This window comes from Prinia subflava, chromosome 4, assembly GCF_021018805.1.
Source record: "Prinia subflava isolate CZ2003 ecotype Zambia chromosome 4, Cam_Psub_1.2, whole genome shotgun sequence".
NCBI lineage: Eukaryota > Metazoa > Chordata > Aves > Passeriformes > Cisticolidae > Prinia > Prinia subflava.
Genome location: NC_086250.1, coordinates 5,487,598 through 5,513,486, shown reverse-complemented (window position 1 = coordinate 5,513,486; position 25,889 = coordinate 5,487,598). Strand labels below are relative to the sequence as shown.

The 25,889-nt window shown below is 40.7% G+C and overlaps 1 protein-coding gene across 22 annotated transcripts in view; it reads right to left on the bottom strand.

Annotated features, from left to right (window-relative positions):
* SOX5 (SRY-box transcription factor 5) overlaps positions 1-25,889 on the bottom strand; it is a 600,060-nt gene that overhangs the window by 188,824 nt on the left and 385,347 nt on the right. For 21 of the 22 annotated variants that reach the window (XM_063395247.1, XM_063395244.1, XM_063395243.1 and 18 more), the window contains one exon: positions 25,052-25,262. In XM_063395247.1, coding sequence (XP_063251317.1) covers positions 25,052-25,262 — 211 coding nt within the window. Of the gene's footprint in view, positions 1-16,640; positions 16,661-25,051; positions 25,263-25,889 lie in introns of those variants that run through there. The other variant, XM_063395254.1, reaches the window with a different exon arrangement.

The following is a 25,889-nucleotide window of genomic DNA, read 5'->3' as shown; positions in this document are numbered from 1 at the left end:
GGGTGAAAACAAGTTATTTGCATGACATCCTTTGTGCTTTCAGGTGGGAATGCTGCTCTGCTGCACACTGATGGTGCCTGCATGCAGGGGCAGAGTGTCAGCACAGCCCCAGCACACACACACTTCTGCAGAGCAGTGCCAGGAGAACGTGGGGCTGCAGAAGCTGTCCTGGTGATCTGGCCTTCAAAGGAGAGCACAGCCCTGCAGGAAACCAGTGCTGACCAGTTTTCTTTCCCAGGACTGGAAAAGGAAGCCACTCAACCTGGGGGTCACCACTGCTTGCAGTGCAGGCAGAATGGAGAGGATCACATCTGCACGTGAGATTTGACATCCACACAGTGGGACTTCCTGCACTGCACATGCAGGCAGAGACCAAACAGAACAGAAATGCTCAGGAAAAAATTCAGATGGAACACTGATCTGTCACCGGATTAAATTCTCCTTCTCCCAGAATCATTCTGGAAAAAAGGTTCGTGTTGGCTTCTGAATTGCTGAGATGGTGTTTAGCTAATACACAAACAGAAAGGAAAATATTCTAAAAGCTGAGAAGTGAGTGCTAGCAAGGAGAGTGTAATTTAATAGCCTGAAGCTGTCTGATATACAGTCTGAGCATAACCACATTAAAAGAAACCTTGTAAACCCCCAAACTGTTAGCTATCTGCTCTGAATGGCACCCTAAATCCTTTTAACTACAACTTATTTTGGCTGAATTCTGTTAAGGCAAAATTAGCCCATGTTGTTTTCAACTGAAATTACACACTGCCATTTCCATTCAAATCAAGACTCAAGGTCTTGCCTCCCACATTATTTGCATTTACGTATTTTTCCAGAGTGCAGTTGTCCAGAAACCTCCTCAGAACTCCACTGGATCAGATTTGAAAATTTATGCACAGAATTATTTTTAAGACAGAGTATTATGTCTCAGCAGCACCCCTCACGTCTGTCCATGTCACCTCACAGGAGCTTTTCCATCGAAGGCTTTACACAGGTAAAATACAATCATTCCATGAGTCATGGCACTGGCTGAAGGCTCCATCCCTGACACAGAGAAAACACTTCCAAAGAGAGGAAAAAACATCTTCAGTGATCCTGGAGCCCTGCATGCAACACAGGAGAATTCCAGCAGGAGACCATCTGGGCCTCTGCTCTGAAGTTCATTGATTTCCACTGACTTTGTTAGGCTCAGACAGCTTCTAAATATGATCACCATTACAAATTTTGGGGTTGATGGCTTCTCAAAAGTTAAAAGTATTAAACTCTTCATTTTATTCATACAGAAAAACCAACCTAACACCAGTGTAATGTTGGGCAGAAAATATCTTTAAAGTAGAGCAACTAAGGGGAGGACACAGCACAGCATCTCCAGGTCACTTTCTTCCCTTTTTTGACTAAATTTGCCAAATAGGCTGTATTGCTAAGGTTTTATTTATTTGTTTATGATGCTGTCATTCTATGCAATACAGTTGGTCTACAGTTTCTCTATTTGTCACTAATGACTGTACAAAAAATATTAAAAAAAACCCCAAAACCCCACTAAACAAAACACAAAAATGAACATGAAAACTCCCTCATGAAGTATTCACTGTTCTCCTAAAAAAATCAGAGGATTCACAGAATGTCAATACAACCACCTTCCTGTGCCCTCTGATAACTCATGGACAGGTTTATTTAATCTTTTGTAGTTCTTTTAATGCTATGAATAGTCAACAAATCATCTGAAATCACCTGTTACAGAAGACAAATGACAATAAAGTTCACGTTCACACACTGAAATCAAAGAACACGCTTGGATTTGGGAAAATTTAAAGTTTAGAATTAGAGTTACAGATTCACAATGGTCGACTGAATGGGAGAAGTGTGTTTAGGCTGTTTACTTCAGACTCCTTTGTGCACCTCAGCTGGCATCAAGGAATTTCAAGCTGGCTGTTTAAGGGCTAAACTTCACAAGGACTTGACGAAGCAGGTGCTGTCAGAATTTGAGTTAGCCCACACAAATTAGATACCCAGAAGTATAAATTTCCTTCTCAAAATATGGGAGAGAAATACGGAACAAAATGTCAGAATTTTTTCCATGAGGTATCTTCATCTTGCCATACAGATTTTTATGCTTAATGGAAAGCGTTAAAGGGCTTCTCCTAAAACACACAAACCATTGCCAATACTTTGATTCAATGTAATGGGAGCAGGGAGAACGAGAGAGGAACAGGGCAGGGGCAGTTCTACAGGTAGGAGCTTAGGTCTAGATAGGAGCTTGTAATTAACTTTTTCATTTACCACTAAATTTCTGTCAGCTCAATCCAAAAAGACAGTGAGAGGGTTCTGACTAGACAGTTTGCAAACTGTTATACAGTTATGGGAAGAGGATCAAAGCAAAATTCCTACATTTTACTGTTTGTATTTCTTGTATTTCACAGTTTCACATCAACCTTCTTGTTTGCATGAGCCTTCCGTCCACTGACACTCCAGAGCACTGCTGCAGATCTCTTATCAGGGCAACTGAGCCTCCCAAAATTGTGTTCTAGCCACACTCCCTATAGCTGTAAGGATATCAAAACACTCTCAGAATGTTCAACAAAGATTTTGGTCCCTTAAAACCAAAGATGCGACAATTGTAAAATGTACCAATGAAAGGAAATATTTTACACAACAGAACTAAACCAACCAACTTTTTTTCCAGAAAAAAAAAAAATTAACTGAAAAGAGTGTATTAAAGAAGAGCAGCATTAATTCTAAAAGGTTCATATGGTTGGAAAGGTAGAAATGGACTGGGAGAAAAGTCACTTAGAATTATGTATTTTGTGGCTTCTTCACAATTTGAAAATAAAATCCACTTAAAAAGATAACATTCAAGGTAAAATTCAAGTACCTCTTTGTCACATCAACTGTTCAGAAAATGTTACAAAATTGAAAATTTTAAAGCAAAATTTTAAAGGAAATCATAGAGAAACATCACTGGTGCACATTATGTGAGGTATTTTTTGATAACGCTACCATTACAGTTACTGGTAAAGAAAACACAAAGTAAGCATCACCTCTGCCTTGATGACTTTGTAACGTAACAAATTTTTTTAAAAATAATGTAAATGTGGGGCTTTGTCTTTGCTGTCCTCCACAGAAAAGCAGAAATAGCATCTGTTTACATCAACTTTTCAGAGGAACATGAACACGCACACATGTGTAGGCACACAGGAAAATACACAGCCCTAATCTTAACTCTGTTGACTTTGTTTGGGACAGCCCACCAGTGCCACGTAAATGTGCTTATCTCCTGTTTTGTCCCAAAAATGCTGAAAAATATCATCCTCCCTGACAGAGATGGAATCAGGAAAATCCACACACACAACCACGGACAAGAATTCCACCTGGAGAGGCCAGAAACACCAAACTGTATTGTCCAGAACACTCAACAGCAGCACGTAAAGGAAGTTTTGTTCAAAGGTACCAAAACTGCTTTATTATGGGTGAAAAACCTCCATTTTCTCATGTTGGAAGCAAATCTAACCAAAAAGTTGCTACAAATAAAAACGTGCAGTTACTTTGAGGTGTTTCTATCAAAGATTGTTGGCAATAGTTAGCAGGACAGAGAATTTCTTGTTTACTTGGGAAAGTTTTGTCAACTTGAGCAATACATTTACCATTATAGCCTTGAATGCAAATGAGGATTTTTTTCAGCTTAAGTTATAGTCACTCCTAGAAAACAAAGCTAAATTGAAAATGTCACTGTTTCACCAAAATAAGAACAACACCACAGCGGGTCACGGCAATATACTGATAATTTTAAATTTGCTCTCCTGGCTTTATGAATATAGGAACTAGAGAAGCACAGCTTATTGTATAGTGGGGTTGGAGATCTCTAAGAACAGTCAGGAACTACATTTAATATCTCATCTAACAGAAATCACTGCTTAATTAAAAGCCTATCAATATTCTACACTATTTTGACATTCACACAGTCATGTCCTGTTGATACCAGATCTTCACTATCATTTTTGCTATTTCAGTTGCTTTCCTTGCTTGTCTTCAAGATGCTTGTTCATGCTCATCAAATCTAGTCAAGAGATCCTTCAAGAACACAAGTAGAACGACTGGAAAAGTTAGTTGGAAGAAAGGAAAAATAAGATGTGGAACTGAAAGAGGAAAATTTAAAGAGAAGAGGAATAAATAAACAGAATCTGTTTTTCCTTGTGTTATGTATTTTTTTAGTCAATGGTGAAAAAGCCATGGAACAATCTTCCCTCCTCTCTCAAAGGTCAGACTTCAGGTCAATCTTTCCCTACTTAGTCAAATTGCACCGGAAAGAAATAAAGGGATGAGAAATTGTTCCTGTATCACAGTTCCCTTGGGTTCTGGGCTGTGCAAGGGCTGCCCTGGTCCCCAAGGATACGGGAAGAGGTTTTCTGGAATCAGCAGCACAAGGAGGATCTGTGTGCCTGCAGACTCCTCCTCAGCCAGGCCAGAGCATTCCAGAGCCTCCACCCTTTGGATGTGTGCTCTGCCTATCTTCCAAGAGATTATGGCTTATGTAGATATCTCCTACACCTTTGGATTGTCAAACACAAATCAGTTGGCCAAAAACGTGACACGCCAAGTCTCGGAAATTTAAATATTGACTTGAGTTGCAAAATTCAGATTTTGAATACCCCTAAATTTAGATGTTTAGGGTCAAGAGTTTAGGTTCAGTCCCTCACCCACGGGAAAGCCAGCTGAAAAATGTGCTTACCTGTGAACTCCCAGGATCATTAGTGTGAATTGACAAGGTTTTACTGCATACAGATAAGATTAATGGAATCTTCCAGGTTGCACAAAACCCTCAAAGATATGGAAGCACCATTTAATTTGAGAAAGCAAAGCAGACACACATTTTGGATGTTGGAAGATTCTGGGATCTGGTTCAGTCTCACTCACTTTGATTTTACACACAGGTAATTTCACTGATGTCACTGGAATTACCTGACTTTTACAACAGTGCCACGCCAAAGGAGATTGAAGCTATGTGTCTGCAAGGAAAGAAATGTGCAGAAGAGAAAAGATGACAAGGAAAAATATGTGTGAATTAGACTCTGCAGCATTAATTTAACAACCATCTAATCTTAAAAAATGCTGTACCTTTAACAGTATTTGGCACTGAGGAGAAGGTAACAGCTTGTTGCAGAAGCCATGAGTCCAAAATCAAGCTGAGGTTGGTGGTGGGGATGAGATGTGGAGGTGAAAGCAGTGAGGAAGCAGCAGTCCACCTCAGAGACCACGGGTATGTCTGGCTTCGAAATTCAGCTGCTTTTCAAACAACTGGGGGCTTCTTGTAAAGCAGAAACTAAACCTATATTGATAAATCCTTGTAAGCAGGAACATTTGGCAATGCATCTTCCAGAAGGGCTTGATGCAGATTTAAACAATAAAGTGTTATACACTATACATGGAACTGCATCAAGACCTGAACTCTTCAGTTTCCCTAAAAAAAAAAAGCTTGTAATTCGGGGGAGAAGTCATCATAGTCTCTCTTCTCCTTATTTGAATTTTCAGTCATTTCAGTTCATTTTTCAAAAAGGCACTATTTTTTACAGGAAGGACTCGCTTTGATCTAACAACACTCCTGCCCAGCAGCAGCTTCTGTGAAACCAGAATTTTAGATTAATATATTATTGATCGAATCCTTGCATTAAGGAAACGTTAAACCATACAGAGAAAGGTGTGGAGTACCATTGTAATTCCAGTATTTAGCCACGTAATAAGAGAGACAGAGCAGAATTCAAGACAAGCAACCACAGCTCTTGCTAATGGTGGAGGCAACAGCAATTGTATGATGTATGCATGTCTGTAATTTGGTCCTACATATCCACACTGTGCACTCCAGAGCTGTTGTTCCAGATTTTAGTACTAAAAGGGACACTAAAGATTTCTCATATAACTGAAAAATACTACAGTTTAGCAAGAAATGGGAGATTTGAGGAAGATGCTTCATGTTCTGCTTAAACGGTACCACTGTATAAGGAGAAAGATAAAGATGGTGCACCCAAAGACTGGTGCAATAATCCAGTTATTTCATGAAGAATAAAATTTTTCTAGGAAGACATTAATGTGGGGGTGTTCAGAAACAGCCATAACTGTGCTGGAATTTGAGATGTTGCTCAGATAGCTGCAATTCTGTGTTACAGAACATGCCAAAAATCAGAGATACATTTTAAGGTATTAGATCAGCACCTGCCCTGCTGATTTAGATGGTACTTCAGAATATTTTTCTTTTTATTTTTCACACTTTTACTAAAGGTTTAAGGTTTTTTTTTTCCTTAAATAAAATTCTTCATCTAAGCATAAGAATAAAAAGAGAAAGGAAAATAGATATTCTGGTAATATTTGAGGAGTGTTTCTATTTTAGCAGAATTTTCTTGAAGAAATTCAAAACGAAAAGATGATGAAAATCATAAGAAATGAGTTTTTAAATAGAAAGTCCTTATTTTACTAAAAGATATAAAAACACTGCCTTTATTTATGTAGGAGACTATATAGAACATGGAGGTTTTTTTAAAGTTTGCCGTTTATTTGGCCACTTGGTCTGCTGACAAAAACATTACCTATAGCCACTTACTTAAGTACATCATTTTCTGAGGAATGGGGAAAAAAATGCCTGAATAAACCTTTCCAGTGTTTTAAGGACAGCTTGCAACGTGAGTGCAGGGAGCAGCCTCAGTTCTAAAGCAGTTGGAAATGTGGCCAGACAACTGCAGTGAGTGGAAACCTTAAAGGCACAGAAAGCCCCCCTTGCCAGGATTCAGGTCCGTGGGATCCACAAGTGCTCCCTGACTCTGCAGGTAATGAACTATAGATCCTGACCCCACAGCAATAAGTCACATTAGAGAGTGTCTACTGAAATCAATAACATGTGCCCCATGCATGATTTTTTTTTTCTCCTATACTTCTTATGGCTGGATGTCTACATCATTTATCTAACAACTGAAAGGTGTTTAAAATGTTTTCGGTTCAAAGTACCTCCTGTTAATTCAGTTACGAAAATTAAATGCACATTAAGACAAAAAGGGGAAAGAGAGACCAGTGTTTCTAAAATGAAAGCTTTATTTTTGGCAATAAAAATTTAGAGCCCCTTCTCTCCCTCCCTCCCCAACTCTCAGGTTGATTCATCTCTCATTCAAATTTAAAATGCACAGAGAGGCTGCAACAAACCCACAGAAGATTGATATGCACCGCACTCCACACATGGTTTAGCTCTTTATTCCAAAGCCTGGCACGGTGATGTTGGGTTTTGTGATGATATTATTTCATTATATAATAAACAGGGTTTGCTGTAAAAACAGTGCAATGCAAGTCCTCTTTAAAAAAAAATACAAATTGTTACTATAGCGCTTGGAGAGAAAGGGAGCGAGAGATTCACAATGCAGGCTCAGAACTTGGCAACCTGTAAAAGTGCCCAGTTGAAAATTACTAACAGCTGGAGATGACAGTTGTTTTAACAGCTGAGCTGACAGGATTAATTTAAATGCACTGAAATCAAAAGTAGATAACACCTGTTTAGTCTTCCAGGGCCATTCAAAAAGGTAGGCCAGAGGAAAAAAGCAGCGCCAGGGCTGTCTGTGCGGGCATGTGTGCACCATGTATGTGTGCATGTCTGCATGTGTGAGCCTCTCCCCTCCCTGAGCAGGGCACAGAAGGACTCCGGGGAAGAATGACAGGCTCTTGAAGGCTGGGGGTGCAGGGGAGATGGGTGGCTTGTCACACAGGAACAGAGAGGCCAGACCCCCGCCAGCCTGACACATCTGGTTCCCATTGTGCCCACCCTCCTGCTCAGCCCTCTTCCCCCTCCTCTTACCCGAGGTCTGTGACCCAAACCCAGCGATGGACAAAGATCACTGGGTTTAAAGCTGCAGTTCCTCACTCCTGCATCCTCCTGGGTTAATTAATGCATTCTCTTTGAGCTCCAAGTCACCGGAGCTCCCACATGCTCCCCTCCCACCCGCCTCTTCCCCAAACTAAAAACAAAACAAAAAATTCCTCACCTTCCTGCCATGCCACAGCTCATAACTCGCATGTCCACAAAATAAATAAATGAATTCTGCAAAAGCACGTGAGACAGTAAGAAATTTTTATGTGGCAGGCGAGGAGGGGCTGATGTTATCTTTGCTTCTCAGGCTGTCACCCTGCACAGCATCCTGCATGTCCCCAGGACCACTGCTGGATGTCCCTTGCTCTGGGTGCAAGCTCCAAGAGACCCAGCAAGGAGAAGTGTCTGGTCCAAGGAAGGAGAATCTAGGACAATCTGTGGAAACCACATCTTTTCCCAGCAGTGTGACCACCAGGAAAGGTCACTGTGCCAACCTCCTATGGCACAAGAACCCTAAGGGCCCGACTCTGCAGCTGCTCCCTTCAGCACTTCCACAGAGGAAAAGTGAGCTCTGCTACTGAACCCAGGCCAAAGGCTCCCAAACTCAACCTGCAGTCTCATTTCTGGTTACACAAATGGGGCTGAGTTGTAAAGGCGAGTATTTCCAGGAGCCTGCTTGCTCAGATCTCTGTCTAGTCCCTTCTTGTAGAGCAGGACCACTGTCAGCCTGCATCTCCCAGTAATAAACTTCACCATTGTGAAGAAGCACACAGCTATTATCAACCATACTTTAAAACCACAGAAAGGTGACACAGAGAATAAGTTCACCTGGCAATCTGTGAAAAAACACCACACGGGGAAAAAAAAAGAGAAGAAATTGTGTTTTCTGAGTCTGCTCTGTGCTCTTCGCCAAGGGGCCGATCTTTTCTGCCTGTATTCCTCCAGGGATGGAAGAACCCCAGCCCTACAACTGGTGCAGTGGTGCTGTAGCTGCACATTTCTTAAAAGAAAGCCTTGAGCTCTTCCTTCGTGCCCCACAGCCCCTCAGCAGGGCTGACAGTGCACTGAAAAGCCCGTGTGCTCCCTTCAGCTGACTGCAAACCCAACCACCACCGCACACCGACACCAAAGCACGGCTGGCACCTCCTGCTTTTGGAGTTGAAAGGGAAAAAAACCCAAAAGAGGCATTCAACAGAATGGTTCAGAAAATATTTGAGTCATTGATATGAAATTTGGAGAATTGCAGATACCTTCAGTTACAGCATGAACCATTGGCAGAAAGCAAGACAGAAAGAAAACCATCCATGGTAGCTGTCCCTTAGCTGCAGGTTTCAGCGTACTCAGCTTGTGTTCTCTTTACATTTCCAGCCACCAAAGCTCCCACACACTCCCTCCCACCTTCCTCTTCCCCAAACAGCATAAAGCTTCATACAGGCTAACTCACCGTGCCAAGAAAAACAGAACAATTCCTAACTAAGCTGCATTTATTTACTTGTTTCAGAATTTCAAGTCCTCTTTTAGCATTTATTGTCCAGGCAAAACTACTTACCTGGACAAATGTAAATATTAATGGAAATTCTGAGAAAATAAATAAAGCCCAAAGTCACCTCTTGAGTGTGAGCCCTGTATGCAACAAACTGAAGTAAAACCACAGTAAACAACAATTTACATAGACAAGTTTCAAGTTTGGGTGTAAAACTGCCTTCATTTTGTTTCACAAGGAAGTACCAGGACACTTTTAAACTCAAGTCAGATGAACCTTCCTCTGGAGGGTATATTTTGGCCACTAAATTAATTTTAATGAGGCAGGGGAGTACTGTGTGATGGACTGTACCTGAGTTTTACTTCTGCAACCCAGACTATGTGTGAGAGGATTTAATGCACAAGGATTTAATCCACATTGCCCATCTTGCCTGCTTTGTATCCAGGGTAGGAGAGCTCTGTTAAAACACAGACACCAACACCAGTTCTCAGCAACTCCTAGGTAAGAAAGGGAAAAACTTCAGTATAATGAGCCATAAAACTTTCTTACTTGCTGAAGCATTGAACTTCTCCAGCAAATGAACCTAGGGATTCCCAATATGTTCCTAAAATATTGGGCTAATACCAGAGGGCATTTTCCCTGTTATTTTCATGTCCATGAACCTCTGCATGTCTGGATTGTGACCAAGTCTGGAAGCAGAAGTGCCAAGGAACATGTGAGAGGCTGTTCTCCTGACAATTCCGATTTGGCTGGTTGCTGGAAGTGACAGAAATCCCCAGAGAAAACCAGCACTAACGATAGCTCATCTCCTGACATGCAGCACAAGATCCCTACTGCCTACCGCAAATAAACCACAAAATGTTTCAAAAATGGGGGGAAAAGGGAATAGTACTGAGAGAACATATATTTTAAAAAATAAATAAATCCTCTACTCCCTATAAATTCACATCAAAGTAGCTGCAGTGGTAGGTGTACTAGCAGTTATAATGATGATGTCAGGAAGGTGTGATTACCCTTGCTTATATCCATACTTTATTCTTACAAATTTTATAAAGCCTACCTGCACATCTAAATCATTAATTTCCATTAATATTTCCGGAGGGGGAAAAAAAAATCTCGCTTTTTAAAGGGCTTTTTCAAAGTTTACAGTCTACTGGGCATGCAATGGCAATTGCTGCTCTGTTTTCTTAATGACAGAGTCCATCCTCTGCACAAAATAAGAAGCAGTTTCTTCCCCACTTTTCATTTCTTTACCCAACTCAGAGGCTCAAAGAATAATTACAAACAATGCCTGAAGAATGGTTCAGTTAATGTTAATTTATACAACAAACTAATTACTACCAAATGGTAAAAAATCACATGTGGAAGTTCCTGTCTCCCACGCACACAACTAAACCAGCAGCCATCTGTCTCAGCCTGGGAGCTCTCAGTGACAACCGAGGGAAGCAAAGGCAAGGGATGAATCCAGACACACTGAGCTGCTTCCTCTGACACAAAACCATGGGATTCAAACACCATTGTCTCTCCGTGGTGATCTTAGAAGTGGCTTTTTTGGGGTTTTTTTCCCCCATTTCCATTTATAAAACAAACAAACAACTTGCATCAGTAACTGCCTTGCTGTGTGGATTTTATCTGAATCCCAAGGATTTAGGATGAGGTCTGAAATATCTCCATCTATCAGCTGTAATTCTGCCTCCCAGCATTTTCTCTACAATGTTCTCTATAACATCCTTAACTATCAGAAAGCATGATGTGAGACAGTCTTTGAATCTGCTTACACTATGTTAGACAACATGATGAGAAAATGTGCTTTTTTTTTGTTTCAACATTTTTTTCTCAACCTGAGAAAGCAATTTTCTCCCAAACCTTGAAAAATCAAAGTCAGTACAATTGTTAAACACTTTTATGGGATGCTCATTAAAAACTGACAGGGACAAAAAAGCTGGGGACAAATCCTGAAGCATTTGTTCAGTTTAAAGTCTCACTGAATTCAATGTGAGTGTTACTTTATTGAGGACTTCAATACCAGATCCTTTACATGAACAAGGACCTGGGCATTTTGACTGTTAATTATTCTCTGATTAGCTTGCATCTAGTGAAACAAACGAAACACAATATTATCCCCTAAGCTCTGTTCAAGAAATCTCAACTCCAATATTCTCTGCTCTCTGTGAGATCAGAACTCCAGCAGTCATCAAAGAAAGTGCTGCACATGAATAGGAGCAAAATATCAGAGTTTGGATTCACAGTACAGATTTCAGAGGAGAGGTGTTTTTCCCCTACCATTAAAAACTTACAAATCTTTCTTTGTTTGAATATAAGGCAGAATTTTCCTATTGCAGAGTTATCTCTACGTATCTCATTTGAATCAGGCCCCCCTCTTATGTTTCTGTGAATCCCACAGAAGTGCCAAAGTGCAGCCTTCGTTTTATTAGGAAGAGACAAGCCAGCACAAGGTAAAGGCTGAAGATGTTTTAGTACAGATGAAATGTCTATGAACTTGTGCTTCTGAGTACTTCTCTATTCCAAAAGAAATAATATGTTTCAGATAGCCTGAAATAATCACAGAGGAGGAACGAGTGCCACAGCAATTTAAAACAAGGTCCCTGTAATCTCATATTCATGAAGTAACACAGTCATTATTTCTGCACGGTCAGAACAGCGTCGACAGTTTAAGCGAAGTAAACAAGAAAGAATCACAAGAGAATCTACATAACCAAATAATAATGCCTAATTATTCCTCATTCACAGCCCTTAACGGAATTATGATATATATATATAAAAAAAAAATTACAGGGAAATGATTCTCGCCTACAGCCAAGAGCACAAAATTTTACTTAATAAAATACATCCAATGAAGGGAAGGAGTAAGAAACAATTTTTCTGTCACTCAGCCCTATTTTGCCTCATCTCTTTTTTTACATCATCAGGAGCTGCTTTCTATGAATGAAAACTTCAAACCCTTCACATGAGTTTCACTTTGTCTCAAATTTCACCACGTTTTCACTTTTTAAGGGTGCATTTTATAGAAGAATAGCTACTGTTTAAGGGGGGTGGGGGAGGTGGGAAGTGGGAGTGTGGGGGAATTACAATCCCAGTTCAGCCAAGTCCAGTTCTTGGTACAACAAGTGAACTAAGACAGCTTTCAACATGGATCTGGAGTGTGAAATGAGTGCTGTACCAGTGAGCGGGATAAGACAGAAAAAGGAAGGGTCTTTCACCACAGTGTGTGTTGCAGAAAAACCTCTTTCTGCTTTTGGGGGATGCTTTGGACATCTCACACTCCTTGGACTGTGACTGACACCAGGTCTCTTCCCTCCTCTTTCACCCCAAGTAGCCTCAAGCAGCTCTCACAGCCAAAAGTCTGCCTCTAATTTTAGTTCCCACTCCTGGCACATGTTGTGTCCTAGATCACTGAAAGCCTTGAATTAATACATTAAGACCCAGTATTAAGCTACAGAACTGACAGCTTTATGGACTGCATTCAGCCTGGGAGGAAAGCAGGAAAGCTACCTGGCATTGCTTAAACAATCCCAGTGCACTCTCCAAGTAGGAACAAGATTTAAAAAAAAAAATCAAACAAGCAAATCTCCACTAGTATTTTGCCCATCCCAAGATTAATCAGATTGCAAAGATGAATTCTAAGGGAGAAGGGAAGGTCTGAAGAATGTTCAGCACAACTTTTAAGCTCCTTATACTGCAAAGCTTGGAAAAATTGTCTCCCTGTTCCATTTTCCCACAATGTTGCCTGAATATGCAAATACAGCAGGCATCTCCACTCTTCTTTTTTTGATGCTTTTTCACCTGCCTTTATGTCTACAGGGACTTGTCTGCCAACACAGATGAAGCAGATGAGTTAAAAACAGGCATCTTGTGTGATGAAACCCCCAAAACACTCAGGAGCGTGGTGGTTGGTATCTACAGTCTCATTCCTGGTGAACACCTACAATGTCCAATACAAGCAGATCAATTGTTAGCACCAACTTGTGAGAAAGCAAGGATGAAATGGGACTGGCAGCTGAACTCCAGCATTTTAATGGCAGTTTGCTCCATGCTATACTTATGGCACAAGGCCAGAACAAAAGCAACGACCAACAAAATGAGTTTACACAGAACTATTAGGAAAATTTTGCAGTCTGGCAATGTCTTGTTCTGTCTTTGTGAGCCCCATTACTTGGAAAATATTGGGTCATGCATACTGTGTAGCATCCACTGTGTTCTCCCACCCAATAACCTGTCCAACAATAAAACAATAATAATGAAAAGCCCCATGACTGTCTCAAGAGACTGCATCTTTTTTTCAGCAGAAAGAACAAGGTCCGCTATGTTGTACATATTAATAATCTAATAATTTTATGCTTGGTTATGGAATGACTACCAACGAAAGCTCCTAATTCATCTGAACTCAGAGAGGATTGACTTGGCCAAACCAGTAAGAGAAGAATGCATTTTGCTTGCATATGCATCCCATACATGCCATGCCCACAAGCTTCACAGGAGCTGTGAATCAATTAGATGACACAGCAAGAGGAAATGCATACCAAAAAAAGAGACTTAAAATAAAATAATCTTCAGTGAAATGTCTCCATATTTAGTTAAACAACATTGCTGATTAAAGCTGTACACGAGATCAGTGTGGAATCCAGAATTGTTGCAGCTGACAATCATTAGCAAGAGCCTGCTGTCCTCTAGTTTCATCTTCATATATTAATTTCATATACAAGGAAATATAACTATTTGGAAATACATGGCTTTATTTAGGTCTTGTATATAGTTATCTCAGCAAAAATACATTAACATGCTTTACACTTTGCATCAAGCCAGCAAACCAGGATCAAATGAAAGCACAGTATTCACTACAGTTGAAACCATTCTTCTGGTTAGTTGCTGACTTTTTTGCTTTTTATTTTTTTTCCCCTGGTGCCTGACTCTGTGGGAGATAAGATGCTCAGTTACTGAAATGGGGTATGTGTTGTGGGCAAAACAGAAAAGAAAAAGAAGTTTAGCATAAAAACATCGGGGTGCATAAAAAAACCAAGAGGCTTTGTTCTTCCATGTGATCTTTGTCTCTAGACTATTTACCTTAAGATTGTGTGGGCTAATCTACAGTTCAAGACTCATGCAACATTCCAAACTGTACTGGAAAAACAGGACACTAGGATAACCATTTCCAAGTCAGGAGAGACACTTTTCTTTCTGATAAAGCACTTGTAACTTTGAAGCTTTTATCCCTTTGGCTGTTATCATTCCTGTTTATTGGCAGTGCAATACAATAATTATTTGTTGTTTTTTTTTTTTGAGATGGGAATCATATTTTCCTTTGGGCATATGGGCTGCCCTTCGCAACTGCAATTCCTAGATGTTTAGACAAAAAGTTATAATTAGTAGCCAAGTAGCACGTCCCATACACAACCAACAGTGCCTGCTGGACTTCACATGCATAGAGCTCATCTCCTGTGTGTCTATTACTTATTTGCAGATTCAATAATTTCATTAATTACAGCTAAAAGGCTCAGATGAGCCATGGAGGTCCCTTGTACATTGCAGTGAGTGAAATTGCTTTTTCCCCCTGACAGGAAGAATCTGGCTCTCCGTGTCACACATCTGTGTACTCCTTCCTTGTGCTAAGGCAGCACTTTCTGCACCCCAAAAGGCAACTCTGGGGGCTGATTCACCCTGCACCACTGTACTGAGATACCAGTGTCTTACCAGCTAGGCAATAAGTTTCTACCAACTAATGACCCCACAGACTCTGCTGTTGTTGTTACCTCCCAGTTCTTTAATGCTGCTCCTTCTAGGAACTGGCCTAATCCCTGTCTGCAGAGGGATAGAAAAACAAGTCACGTTGGGTTCTTTACAAATCCTGTACTCGGTCAAATGTTGCCTTCCTAAAGCTTTTGCATATTCAGTGGGAGTGATGAACTTGCATTTGAGAGCAGAATTTGGCCCACATCGCCCTGAAGTGTCCATTAACTCTCCCACACTCAGAAATAAATCAAGACAAGATTCCTCTCAAGCACAATGAGCCTAAAATATAAACCACTGCTGCTCACAACAGGGAGGCCAGGAATTCAGCTTCACTCAGATGGCTTTCTCTTCCTCCCTCCACCCTGCAGCAGTGAGAGGAGGGCAGGATGCTCATCCCTGGATGTCCCAGGATGTGCCCTGCACAGGGCTGATCCAGAAGAGGAACCAGCAGGACCCACAAAAGGTTCCCTGGTACAGAACTCCTGGAGCAGAGACGTGCAGGGAACAGCTCATTCCCCTCTGCTCATCAATTTGGAAGCAATCCCTGCTCCCCCAGCCCCCAACCCCAGCATTTCTTGCAAAACCTTGAAGCCACCACTCCCATTTACACCTTTTACCCCATGCCACGACCCCGTGTTGCCACCTGCCAGTCACAGCTCCATTTGTCTCCAGGAGGGTCCATCAGGAGGAGGAGGAGGAAGGAAGAAAGTGGGAGGACCTCTGCATTGATTAGAAATGTTTGGGGTGGGAAGGAAAGGGGGGAGAGAGAGATGGAGATAGATTAGAGGGCAACAAAACTGGAGAGGAAGATAAACAGAGCCAAAAAGAAAAATGTCCTTTGTTCATGTAAATGGCCCTCTGCTCCCAAGCCCTCTGCATGACTAATGCCACACTGTGGTGTGTAAACCTCTTGGGCACATAACACAAACAAAGCATAACTCGGCCTGAACAAACAAAGGCCTGAGCAACAGTGATTGAATTCATCTTAAAACAACAAATCAATTCTTCCCTATTAATGCCCTAAATACCAGCGTAGGAGCACTGTCCTGTTGTAATAAACAGCCATGTGTTCAATTACCGTCTGTTTTCCCAACTACTGCTCTCTCCAGTAATTACACCGTGCAATGCATTCTGCATTGACATTATATTAATGTGCTGGGAGGAGAAATCTTAAATACGAATTAAATCAGGGCTAAACATCTCAGAAAGCCTGACCAAGTCGCACAAGTGCTAACAGGGCATTCTTCAGCAGAAACCACAGCCTGATTTTTCTCTTCATTCACTTTTCACTTTCATCCTCTGGCTAAATAAATAAATTAAAATGCGAGCTTGAGGGAGCTCTATTGCACCAAAGACCAGCACAGCAAATCTTTCATGAGCTGTCTAAAGTCCACCTGCACAAGAAAGCTCCCCAATCAGGAGCATTTCCTAAGTATCAGCTTACCTCACATCAGCCAAACAAAACCCCCTCAGACAACAGACAGGTGACAACAAAATGGGGCCAGAAAAACAAAAGCAGAAAACTTTATGGACTGAGACAAAAGCAGGAGAATGAAAGTTTAAGAAAAGGTTTCTTACCCTTTTGCAGAACCGTCAAACAACTTCTATTGACTACTGAATAGCACACAGCAAACAGACCAAACAAAAGATATGATGAAAGACATATTTACTCATGCAGGGCTCCTTCCCCCCACCTCAACCTTTCTTTCCTTTTCACATACACCCACACTGCACCGTTTGCATTGTGTTGTTAAATAACCAATGGCAACCCAGAGGAAACACTGGAAGGGTTTCTATGATGCTGTCAAGCACCAGACAGATGCTTGGCAGTGTCAATATGTTCTTTACATTTGGGTTGTGTCAGGGTTTGAAATTAAAAATAAAATAGAAATAAGAGGAAGAGAAAGATGGCAGTGAGTTAGTGCACGGATGTACAATAAAGTTTTAAATCAATGGAGTATCATCCTACCTGCTGGGTTTTACTCCAGCACTTTGAATTGTTATGAAAATAAATAAATAAAAAAAGAGCTTTTCTTTTCACTGTGTACTGGGCTGCAAGAATTTTTATAGAAAGCAAAGTAAAATTCTGGGGTGCACCAACTGCAGATTTCTAGGCCCTCTAGAGCAGACTCCAAGGTTTAAGCACGTCTAACGTACGCATCTTCCAAAATCTGCTCCAAAATAAAATGCCCTTGGTGCTGCAAAACGTTGCTTTGGAAGGCACAGAAACCTGCGTGTCCTGACAAAATCAAATTTTGAAAGCTTTTCTGACTAATGTTACAGCTTGCCCTCAAAACCACAGTGTGCAACATTCAGATATATTTAAGTGTCTGTAAAACAACTGTTCATTTGTCCTTCTCAGGTCATTGGATACAAAAACACCCCCAAAACCTCACCAGGTTTTGCAACTCATTTTTGTTTGACTAGTTTGCATTTTTTCATTTCAGCTGCCAAACCAAGTCAGGGGAAAAGCTGTTTCCACCTGACCCAAAGTGTTTTATTTAATCCTAATTGAAATGTTTTCATTTCTCTTTCAGATTAATCATCTTAAACATTTAAAAACAAAAAATATCATTTCCAAAGAAACATTTTGTCTAAAAATGTTGACTGTTCCAAATTTTCTACTATTTTTGGCTAAAATTAACTTGTTGAATTGCTAAATGCTACCAGTCCTTAATTACTGTGTAACAGGTTTTAGGGAGCTTAGGGCAGAGAGTTTCCCCCCATCTCTCCTTTATTTGGTTTTTGAGCACTTTTTGAATTCATACACTATAGAAATCATACACATACACATATCATACATATACACATCACATATACACAGCTTTCTCCTGAAGCAATGCAGGAACCACAACACAATTAAACTGTGTGAGAAGGAAAGATGCTGAAAGGAATTCTACCTTCCCACTACAGTTTAATTACCATGCAGGAGATGTACACAGATGTGCAAAGCTGGCAGCCCTCAAACCACCTTAAAAACATCCATGTTAAACAGACATGTATCTAATAAAACTAAGCAACAGCTCCAAACTTTGGAGTGTTTTTACAAGGCTACTTCATTAGCTAAACAAGCAAGTGGGAGTTGCTGCAAATGTTGCTCCTTGCCGTACTGGAGGCTTTCCCTTGCTTCTGGTAAACAGAAGACACAAGACAGCCTTGTGAATAGCTCATGGCACAGACTGAGATCTAAAGCTAATCAGACAGGATGACAGGTCATCTTAATCAACTTCAAAAGCCAATCCACATGCTCGTCCCAGCTCCTCACCTCCCCTTCCCACGTCGCTCCCTCGCTCATTTGGCTGAATTTCCCCCTTCCCCCTCCGCTCGCTGCCCACAAATTGTGCTGCTCAGAAAGGGCCAGGGAGCCCTTCAGGTCTCAGCATCCCGGGCGCAGGTGGCGAGGAAAACTTTGAAGTGAGCTCTCCACTAACTCTAGAGCTGGCCGTGCCTCCTCCATAAGCAGCTCTTATTAAAAAAAAGACCGAGCATCCACTAGAACAAAACCAAGCAGGCCTGTTTAATTAGGGCAAATACTTGATATCCACTTCTTCATGTTCAACCACACAGTCACACAAGCCTGGGAGGTCTGATTAATTTTAAAATGCACGGTCGTGACAAGCGCCTCAGGGGTAAGAGAAAGGGGAAAAAAAAATCCCACAAATCCTGCTAGCTCGACAAATAGATTTCAGCTAAATGGTGTGCATGTTGCCCAGATTAAGATGTTACTATTCAGCAAGGGCTTGAACCTTTAATATGAGGGACAAGAGGCCTGAGAAACAGGTGGCTTGCTCTTCACTCTTGAATAAATGACATCCCCGAAAGCTGCGGCACACGAGCGCGCAGAGAGGGCTGGCACACTCCCCCACGTACATCTGGGCATTGCAGGCTGGGCCAGAGGGTTCTGCAGCAGTTATCCAAGGACTGAAATGGAGGTCAGAAAGCTAATGGCTTATCCAGGGGAGGGGGAAATGAAAATGAAATCATAATAATGTTAAAAAAAATTAAAAAGAGAAAGAGCGCACAAAAAAATAAAAGGCCAACTGCAAAATGATCTAGGTGGAATACAACAAGGGAAACGCACAGCAAAATGACATGGGGTCAAAAGTGACAGTAAATTTTGAGAACCCCTACTGAAATGGTGAGGAGTCTGGCTACCTGGGGGATGAAAGGCAGACAGGAGCCCAAATAATTATTTCTGTCTTGCTGAACCACTTGTATGTTGTGTTGTTAAAGATGGGAAGTGAAGAGAGAAAGCGTTTTCCTTTGGCTCCTGCTTGTTCAATATTATGGAGTGAACATAACCTAGAAAGAAGTTTTAAATGTAGAGATTCATCAGAGAAGACTTTCATTCTGAACCAGGGAGGGGGAGAGAGGGACTGCATCTCCTCTCCAAAAGCACTACTTTCCTCTATCTCACTTGACCATAATGCTTTCTTCTGTATTTAAGATGCTGTATCAGCACCTCAGATGCCTTTATCAAAAGGAAGAAGAAAAATCCTAAAGCTAAAAACCTTTGAGGATGTAAGAAGAGAGAGTTGGAAGGAAATCTAAGCAAATTTTGAAAACATCCATTGAAATAAACCGTGACTATCAGGCTAAACTGTTGGGAAGGAAAACACTTAGAAACTGAAGGCAACAAATGAATAAACTTCACTTTGAGCAAGTCAGAGCTGGCAAGGCTTCAAACTAGGCTACCTCTGTTCTAGAGTTAAAGCACTTGTTAATAAAAATTTCAGCCACAGTATTTAACAGGGCCTTCTCTTCACACAGGCCTATTTCACAAATAAACTTTCCAATGTTTTAATTATTTTTTATTTGTATCAGCAGTATGCGAAGGCCCATTTCCATATGGCAGGATCTTTGAAAGAAGTGCATGGAGGTTTATGCTGGCCTGCTCTACAAGGAAAGACATTTTCTGGTGACAGACTGCAGAGATGAGCATGGAACCACAAGGCACCTGAAGCACCCTTCCACAGCAGCAGGAGTGTACAACAAAACTTGAAAGTACTCAACTGCAGAGTACCCTTGCTTGTCCTTCAGTGGAAAAGCATTACAAAGCCTCTTCAACACGTACTCTGTCAAAGGGGCAGTGAAGAACCAAATAAAAGAATTTTAAACCTCAACCAATTACAGTATCCTTAGGCCTTTCCCGAATCTGTCTGCACTTTATTTCTTCCCATCTCATCTGATGTGATTTAAAAACAAGAGTGTGCATTTCAAAGGCCACCCTTCTTGTGCCCATGAACGGCCTGCTTTGGAATCTATGGCTTAAAAAGAGGGAGACATCTTGGGCTTTTTTTACAAGATTTGCTGATTAAAAGTTTGATAATGTTAGGAGATACCTCAACTAGAGAGCCTGAATTCAGTATGGCTCACTTTTATGGATTACAGAACTGCTTAAACAACAGCCATTTAAATTACCACATTAACAGGTGTTGTGATTTATAATGTAAACTTAAACATCAAATACAAATAGCCTTTAGGGGATGTTCAGAAGACAAAAATCATGCCCAAGAGGCTCTTCTCATCCCTTTTTTCACAACAAGTAATTACTTATAATATTGCTGCCTACTACAATACATGAAGCTCTAGCACTCACATTGCCTGAAAGCTCTGCAAACACATGTATTCCCTTTTTACTAAACAGCTGAGATTAACTGCCCCCCCTCTGAAGACCTAAAGACTGTAACATCAAAATTTTGGAGCAGGAAAAATATGAAACACACTAAATGTGTGATCTGTGTGTGTTTGTGTTCATACATATTTATGTCTAAATACATACAATACATTATATATATGTCTGTGTGTGTATGTATGTATATCTGTGTACATGTCTTTATGGAAAATTTGAAGTATTCATTTAAACAGCCCAACTGAACTGAGTTTTTGAGGTCCTTACCAAGGAAGAAGGAGCCATGCAGATGAATGACTGTACCCACACAAGCTCATGTGCTCAGTCTCTGTCAGCATGCTCATGTGATCCTTCTTTATACAGAATTCCTAAGAATTCCGTACAACAACAAGAATCTGGGCTCAGAAGACCCACTAGGAAGGTTTTAAACATGAACAGATACGTAACCTGTTAAAACCAAATACTGCCAAAATGGAAAAAGAAGATTGACTCTTAATGAAAACTTAGGAGATGTAAAGAGACAAAGAACACTCCAGATTATTCTAAAAATAGGAAGGAATTTACTTGTTTGCCTCTTTCTTTTCCAAGCCATACGTTTAAGGGAAAGGCTACAGAGATTTCAGAGATTTAATTTTCCACAAGCACAGGCCATAAATTAAAATACAGCAATCCAATCACATTAATAGTGCAAGGAAAAGCTAAGTGGTTGCTTTGGTCTTTTCTTTCACAAACTTGTGTCAAGCTCAGTGACTTCAAAGAGATTTCCATTTCATTTCTACAAATGAGGAGAACAGACAGACAGAGAGTCTCTGCCATCCTCTGATGCCTGAAGAAAACAGAAGAAAAACATGCCTGTATCTCATTCTCCTAATGATTTTAGCTGCAAAAGGAATCCCATGGTCGGCAGACGACCCTCAGGGCAAAGGCTTGAGGTCTGTCACAGTGTATAAGGCTTCTCCAAACCCACTCCATTATCTTCATTATTGTATACCAGGAATAAAAGGGGACTGACTCCCCTTCTGAAGCTCAAGTTAGAAAGGACAGAACGTTTCATGTAAAATAACATTGTGTGACTTCAGTAATAGGTTTATGCCTTTGGGGGCCTAATGCTAAAGCTGCATGTAAGGATTTTCCACAGAATTTGAGAGGAGAAAAATGAGCACTGTATTAGCAATGAGTAAAATTCCCCAAGTTTTAGATCCACTGAAACACTTATGTCTCTGTGTCAGCATGACTCATTGTCAATCACATACTTTCATCCAGCAGCAGGGAAATGGCAAAATCAGGGGGAAAAGAAAAAGAGCAAGGAGCTTTAGAGCTAAGTATAAGCCCCTATAAAAACACTCCTCCCCAAAAAAAAACCCTCACAGCCAAGGAGGAAAAGTAAGTGATGAGCTTTTGGAAAAGTGGGTAGCATGGTTTCCTACAGGGCACACACATTAACCAAGGGTACATATACACAACAAATTGACATGAAAACCATTTATATGAAGGGTGATGCTTTCCTTATCAGCTTATGTGTGAGAACAGGGGTGTGTTAATATATGTGCACATGTACACGTGTGCATTGCTGCACTCTGAGCAGTATGTTTAAAACATAAAAATTCCTGTCCTTTATTGACAAGATTTACTAATTTTACTTTAATTTTCTAACAAACACAATTGAAGAAAACCGTTTCCCTTGTATCAATAAAGTTTCTTAGAAAGAGTTCAGAGCTATTATCAATATTTTGGAATATTTCACTTGTCCTGTTCCAGAAAAGAGAAGTCCTTTCCCGGACTGATACGGGGTTTGAATTGAGACCTAAAGTTGTCTGTGCAACCCTTCCCTTTTTTCTGATTTTGAGGAAACGGGCCATTTGAGAGAATGCCTGAAAAGCACGTTTCCCACAGCAATTCAGAAGACTACTTCAAACAATAAAAAGAGAGCAAACACAGCCCATTGTACAAGTTAAATAATATATAAACTTTTGAGTACATAGAGAAATGGGAATCTGGCTCATATCTGGTCTTTGAAAGATTCACAGGAAATTGATTTAATTAAACCTCAACTACTGGTGCAAATGTTTCCCTTTCTTCCCGAAGGGAAATAAAGTATTATATTATTCTTGTTGACATAATGCAGCAAAGCTTAACCAAGATTCTTGATCTTCATCCCACAAAGCTTTACAAACTAGCAAGACTAAAAATCATTACTGAAATATGCATTTATCACAAATTGCTGCATTTTTACCTACATGTACTATCAAAGATTCCCACTTGTAACACCTTATTCACAGGGAAATTCATTGATATGCTAATTACCTGACTAGCAACCAGTGATGACTGACAATTTTACTTTAGCACTACATGAAGAAGACATGACAATAATTTTCTGCTGAAGTCCAAACAGAGAAGACACTGTGTTGCATCAGTACATAACTCATTTAGGGAAAAGAATTTATTTTTGTAGAGGACCTCTAAGAACAGTCTAGCCATCTGCACCCAGAAATATATATTTTTTAATTAGCCACTCTAAAAACAACCATGTTGGCTGAAGGGAAGGGGGAGGGAGGCTTGTCAAAATGATGTATTTGTCCCTCACCACCTTTCAATGCTCTTATGCAAGTCTAATTTTCTTCCTAGCCAGCTCACCTCTCTGGCCTCCTTTTGTTTCATGTCCCATTTCCCATTCTCTTCTAACTTCTGAACTTTTGTTAGTTCGCTTTTAAGGAGAAAGGGAAAAAAAGCTCAACTCTTTCCTATTCATTTTTTCCTGGATGGGGAGTAAGCAGAGACATGAATATGGCACCCTCATAATGATTTAACTAGGGCTTAATGAAATTTTCATCACAACCTGCTGTTCAATTTAATGGCCTTTGAAAGACAATAGAACAATGGCTAGAGGGAAGAAAAGATTTTTTGTTGCACACATTTGCACAGCCCAACATTCAGTTGCTCCCCCTCCTCTCTCTCCCAATCTCTTCACAAAGCTGTAGATCTTTTGTTTGTACTGTATATTTTCATTTTAGTAGAGCTGAGATAATGCACAAGCTCTGTAACCATTCTCATGTCTATCTGTGGCCTTTCCTTAATGGAGTCTGTGCAGCTTGTACAACCTCATACTCAACAGAGTATTTATGCATTGCCCAGAACTCCTTGTTCTTTCCTCTCTCAGATAAAAAAAAGCCTGGTCTCCTTCCCACCCATTCCCCTCACAATCTCTTCCATCCAAAGGCACAAGGTACGTTATGGCACTGACCATTACATCAACCTAAACGCAAAAAAAAATGCTGTAAGTAATACTAAAAAAATGCTTAGAGAAAGAATTTATTTCCCAGCAGACCCTTACTGCCTGCTCAAGTCAAGAAAAGCCTAATTTACAATCCTGTCATGCTCATGTATGTGCCAGCGTGTTTGCATCCATACTTTCACTCCAGCATGCAGGTTGTCCCTAAATTTTCTTGTAGGTGCTGTCACTTGGTGCACTAGCACTGACCTGGGCCCTGAGAGCCCTGATTTTGAATATTTGGAATAGGTATTCCCATAACAGGATAGGTGAGTGTAAATGCAAATAGAGTCTCGTTACTGTGCACTAGGAAACGATGCTCAGAATGTTCACACAATTGGCTGGCAGTGCCCTGAAAAAGCAGCTGTAAATCTGCATGCAGATACCTATGGAGAGCAGAATGAGAACTTCATCTTCCAGTCAGGACCTTGACTCTGCCCCAAAACAACCAAAAATTAAAAATCCTAATCTTTGGTCTTAGTCTCAGCCCACAGAGCACAAGTCCTACCACCACCAGCTGGAGAGAGGGTCTCAAAAAGACACCAGCTCTCCAGAAATGACACCTGTAAGCCAAAGCTGAGACTTGGTGGCCACACACAATGCAGGGAACTCCTGCATTCCCTCTGTCTGCACAGCACCTGCACTGCAGGTAAACAGATGAGGATGTGTCCCACACAAAAGCTTCCATGAATTCCCATTTTAACTTCTTACCTTTCCAATAATGACACGCACACAAAAACATTGACACTGATGGCAATACCTCTTTTAGTTCTAGAAACGGGGACAGGGGCTAGTGGTGTAAAAGCCCCCAGGTGATTAAAACTAGCTTACTGCAGGCATATTGTGGAGGTGGCAACTGTAACAAAAAGACTACTAGCCTGTTTTTTGGGAAAAGCTAAAAACGTTAGCTACGATGGGACACTGATAAAATTCACCTCTAATATAAAAAAGAACTGTAAGATCTTTAATTCTGCCAGCGAGGAAAAGCAGACAGAGCAGAAAACGGCACGATTAAAAAGTATATGCATCCAAAGGATCTGGAGGAAAGAAAAGAACACAGAAAATTTTGGCCAGCTTCCCAGGCCTTACCTTCTGGCTCGTTTTTGATGAGCTCTTCCATTTTCCTCTGCTTCAGGGTGTCCACGACATCGGCGAGGCTGCCCTTGCGCCGCTCCGGGGTCCCCAGCGCCGTGCTGGACAAGGACTCCCCACTCTGACGCCCACCTTCTTCTGCCTTCAAGGGTGAGGTAGATGAGTTGTGCGGGGCAAATGAAGACATCACTTTATTGCCATCAACTTCCTGAAAGGGGAGGGAAAATGAGATGAAACATTCCTTTCTTTTCTTAAAGAACGGGGAGGGGGGGGAGGAAAAAAATAGACGGAAAGGAAGAAAGAACAATCCTTTGTTCTTTGGGTTCACTGCTATTTGTTCTTCTGTTGAAACCTTTAAAAAAGGCATGCAATGCTTCAAAAACAGCCAGAACAAAGCCTATCCATAAAGCATAAACCAAGATTACAGGCTGGAGTGAACAAAGATCAGCTTGCAAGAGAGAAACACAAAATACAGTTTTTCCCTAATTGAGAAGAAGTGTTGTTCTCATAGGTTTCCTAATAACAATGGTATTGATTACCTGTAATTGTTTGTTCTTTTACAGCTCTCTTTCTAAAAAAAAACTTCTATTTTTACAAGGACCATTAATTTCCTGACTTTTTATAAAGTACTTAATGCCTTGATTGGCTAGTTGTTTTAAGAAATAAAATAGCAACTAAACATTAAATGTCCTTCACCATATGACATATTTTTACTCACAGTTCAAGCCATTCTCCCATCTATAAAGGATGAAGCAATTGCTTTCTGTTTCCTAATTCTATTCTCTTCTATCTTAAACCTTCATTTCTTATAGAAACAGTATTTTTCACAAAGGTG